This window comes from Corvus brachyrhynchos, unplaced genomic scaffold (assembly GCF_000691975.1).
Source record: "Corvus brachyrhynchos isolate BGI_N302 unplaced genomic scaffold, ASM69197v1 scaffold489, whole genome shotgun sequence".
Lineage (NCBI taxonomy): Eukaryota > Metazoa > Chordata > Aves > Passeriformes > Corvidae > Corvus > Corvus brachyrhynchos.
The window spans coordinates 44,077-47,333 of NW_008239772.1; the positions used below are offsets into that span (position 1 = coordinate 44,077).

At 64.0% G+C, this 3,257-nt stretch overlaps 1 protein-coding gene across 1 annotated transcript in view; it reads right to left on the reverse strand.

Moving 5' to 3' along the window:
- The window catches only part of LOC103621494 (antigen peptide transporter 1), a 6,460-nt gene extending 3,209 nt beyond the window's left edge, over nt 1-3,251 (reverse strand). The window contains exons 1-6 of the mRNA XM_017742927.1: nt 2,969-3,251; nt 2,506-2,608; nt 2,083-2,428; nt 1,425-1,622; nt 797-925; nt 3-187 (exon numbers count right to left, since the gene is read on the reverse strand). Of these exons, the coding sequence (XP_017598416.1) occupies nt 3-187; nt 797-925; nt 1,425-1,622; nt 2,083-2,428; nt 2,506-2,608; nt 2,969-3,065 (1,058 nt within the window). The 5' untranslated portion in view covers nt 3,066-3,251. The remainder of the gene's footprint in view (nt 1-2; nt 188-796; nt 926-1,424; nt 1,623-2,082; nt 2,429-2,505; nt 2,609-2,968) is intronic.
- Nucleotides 3,252-3,257: the final 6 nt, after the last annotated feature.

The following is a 3,257-nucleotide window of genomic DNA, read 5'->3' on the forward strand; positions in this document are numbered from 1 at the left end:
GCCTGGGGTACGTCATCCAGACATCCTTGAGGCACAGGCCTTGAGTCTGTGTGGTCTCCTGGGCCCGGGGGGTGACAAGTGATGATGGCCCTGTGGGTGCCACCATCCTGGCCTGCTCCAGCAGCTCCAGGAGTGTCTCAGAGGAGCCAACGGCCTTGGCCAGAGTCGGAAGATACAGGAGCACGCCCTGGGAACATGGGGGACATTGCGGACATGAGAGACACAGGGACATGGGGAGGACACATGGAGACATGAGGTGACACGTAGCAGCTATGGGATGGCCTGGAGACATGGGAGGACTTGGGGGATGCAAGAGACATTGGGGAAAAAGAAGACAGTGGGACATGGTGGGACATGGGGGGACATTGGGGACATGGCAGAGCCTGGGGACAAAGGGGAGCATGGGGGAACATGGGGACAGGGAGAGGCACAGCCAGGTGCGGATGGGGCTTAGGGACATGGAGGGGACACAGCAACATGATGTTGGAGACTGGGGGGAAACATGGCTGGGACAGGCTGGGGACATGGATGGGGATGTAGGGACCTGGTGGGCACATGGCAGGTGCACACTGGGACATAAGTGAGGGAACATGGGGACATGGAAGGCACACAACAAGGAGGGGCTGGGGACACAGGACACAGGGATGGGAACATGGCCAAGAGGACATGGGGATATCACTGGGAGGATGTGGGGCCATAGGGACATGGTGGGAGGACATAGGACACAGTGACTCGGGAAATGGGGCTGGGGGCAGGAGAGGACACACTGGGGACATGTAGGAGACACACTCATCACCTCCACAGCCGTCGTGAAGTACAGCTGGCACATGAGGACAGTAACCAGCTCCCCACGGGTGACAGTCCCTGCGGCCACCAAGTATCCCCCCAAGAGGAGCAGCGCCAGCTTCAGGGCCAGTGCAGGGAACTGGGGACACAGGGACACAGGGTGTCAGCCCAGTCCTATGTCACTGTGTCCCCCAGCCCCATGCCACCATGTCCCCTTCCCAGGCCACCCATCTCATGCCCCTCAGCCCCAGGCCACCATGTTTTCATGTCCCCTGTTCCCACACTGCTGGTCCCCATGTCCTGCCACCCCGATGCCACTGTCTCCCTGTGTCCCCTGGCCTGTTTCCACTGTGTCCCTGTGTCCCCCAGCCCCTGTCACCACGTCTCCCATCCCTGTGCCACCATCTCTGTATCCCCATGTCCCCTGTTCCCATGTCTTCATCCCCTTGCCACCACATCCAATGTGGCCTCCTGCTGCCATGTCCCCATGTCCCCTATTCCAATGCCACCACATTCCCATGTCTCCCAGCCCTCTGCCACCATGTGCCCTTGCCCCCAGCCGTGTGCCAACATATCCCCCATTCCCACACCACTGTTCCTTATCCCCCTGTGCCCCCAAGGTCCCCATGTCCCCATACTCCACTGGCCCAGCGCCCAGCTGCATAGGCCAGCGCCTCCATCTGCTCCAACTGGTGTTCCTGGGCGAGGCGCTGCCGGACGCGCGCGGTGACACCGGCCTCGTGCCCAAAGGCCCGGACAGTCTTTATGGCCCTCAGTGACTCCAGGGCCACTGCAGTGCTGCTGGCTTGTCCTGCCCGCCCCTGCCGTGCCAGGTCCTGGGGACACAGGGGACAGGGGGTCACCTCGGGGTCACAGTGGAAACAAGGAGGTCACCATGGGGACACAGAGGGGCCACCACAAGGATGGATGGGGACAGGGGGTCACCACAGGGTCACCGTGGGGTCACAGAGGGGACAGGGGGTCAGCACAGGGTCACCATGGGGCCATGAGAGGACAGGGAAATCACCTCATGGTCACCATGGGGATGGGGGGTGGGGGGACAGGGAGGGGACAGGGAGGGGACAGGGGACAGGAGGAGGTGACAGTGGGCATGGGGAAGTGACAACAGGCACAGGGAGGGGACAGAAAGGACTTGGAGAGAACTCAGGGTGCAGGTAAGTGATAAGGGGCCCAGGAAGATGACAAGGGGACAGGGAGGTGACAGTGGGGACAGGGAGGTGACAAGGCACATGGGGAGGTGACAAGGGCCCCTCACACCCCATGTCCCCTCAGTACCTGTTCAATGCGCCCACCGATGCGTGGCAGCAGCAGGAAGAGGGGCAGTGCCAGGAGGGTGAGCGGGCCCAGCCCCGGGGACAGCCAGGCCACTGTGGCCAGCAGTGACACAGCCCGTGTCAGCGACCACAGCCCCGGCACCAGCGCGTCACCCAGCGCCGAGTGCGCCGCCTTGGCGTCCCCTGTCACCCGCTCGGCCACCGCGCCTGGCGTGTCCCCCAGGCTGCCCCCCGGACCGGGCAAGTCCCCACGCAGCACCGCGGCCACTGCACCGCGCTGGAGCCGGTCCCGCGCCCGCGTCAGCGCCACAGCTGCCATGCTGTCACAGACCAGCTCGGTGATGGCACTGCGGGGACAGCAGGGTCACGGGGGCACGGGGTCACTGGCACCTCGGGGTGTCCCCGTGACTCCGGTGTCACCCACCTGCCCAGCCCCACCAGCACCAGGGGCCACACGACTGCCATTGCGTCCTCCTGTGTCACCCGGTCGGTGACACGGCCCGTGAAGTACGGGGCAGCCACCTCACCTGTGGGGACATGGCATCAGGGTAGGGGTCTCGAAACGCCCCAAAACTGCGTGGTGACCTCAAAACTGGGGGCTAAGGCCCGAAAATTGGATCCTGACCACTCCCAGAACTGTGTGTTGAGTCCCAAAATTGGATCCTGATTCCCCAAATTTGGTCCTGACCCACATATTAGTTTCTGACCTTCCTCAAATCGGGTCCTGTCTCCCCCAGATTGGGTCCTGACCCCTCATATTGGCCTTACAACCCCCCATCGGGTCCTGCCGCCCCCTCCCGCCAGTCATGTCCCCACCCTTCACCCAATCGGATCCCGAAGCCCCTCAAAGGGGTCCTGCCCCCCACCAGGTCGGGGTCCCCCCGTACCGAGCGCCGAGGCCGACATCAGCCCCCCCACCAGCATCCAGCGTCCGCGCTCGGGGCCCAGCAGGGCCAGGAGCCGGCGTGTGGGGGGCGACAACATCGGGTGTAGGGGACCGGTGGGTCCTACTGGGTCCTGGTTCTGCTCCCACTGGGTTCTGGTGGGATCCCGGTTGGTTCCAGTGGGTCCCAGACGGTCCGTGTAGGTCCCGGTCCTGCTTCCAGCGTGTCCCAGTCTGGTCCTTTTGGGTCCCGGAGGGTGCTGCTCTGCTTGCTGCCGCCGCGCTCCGGCCCG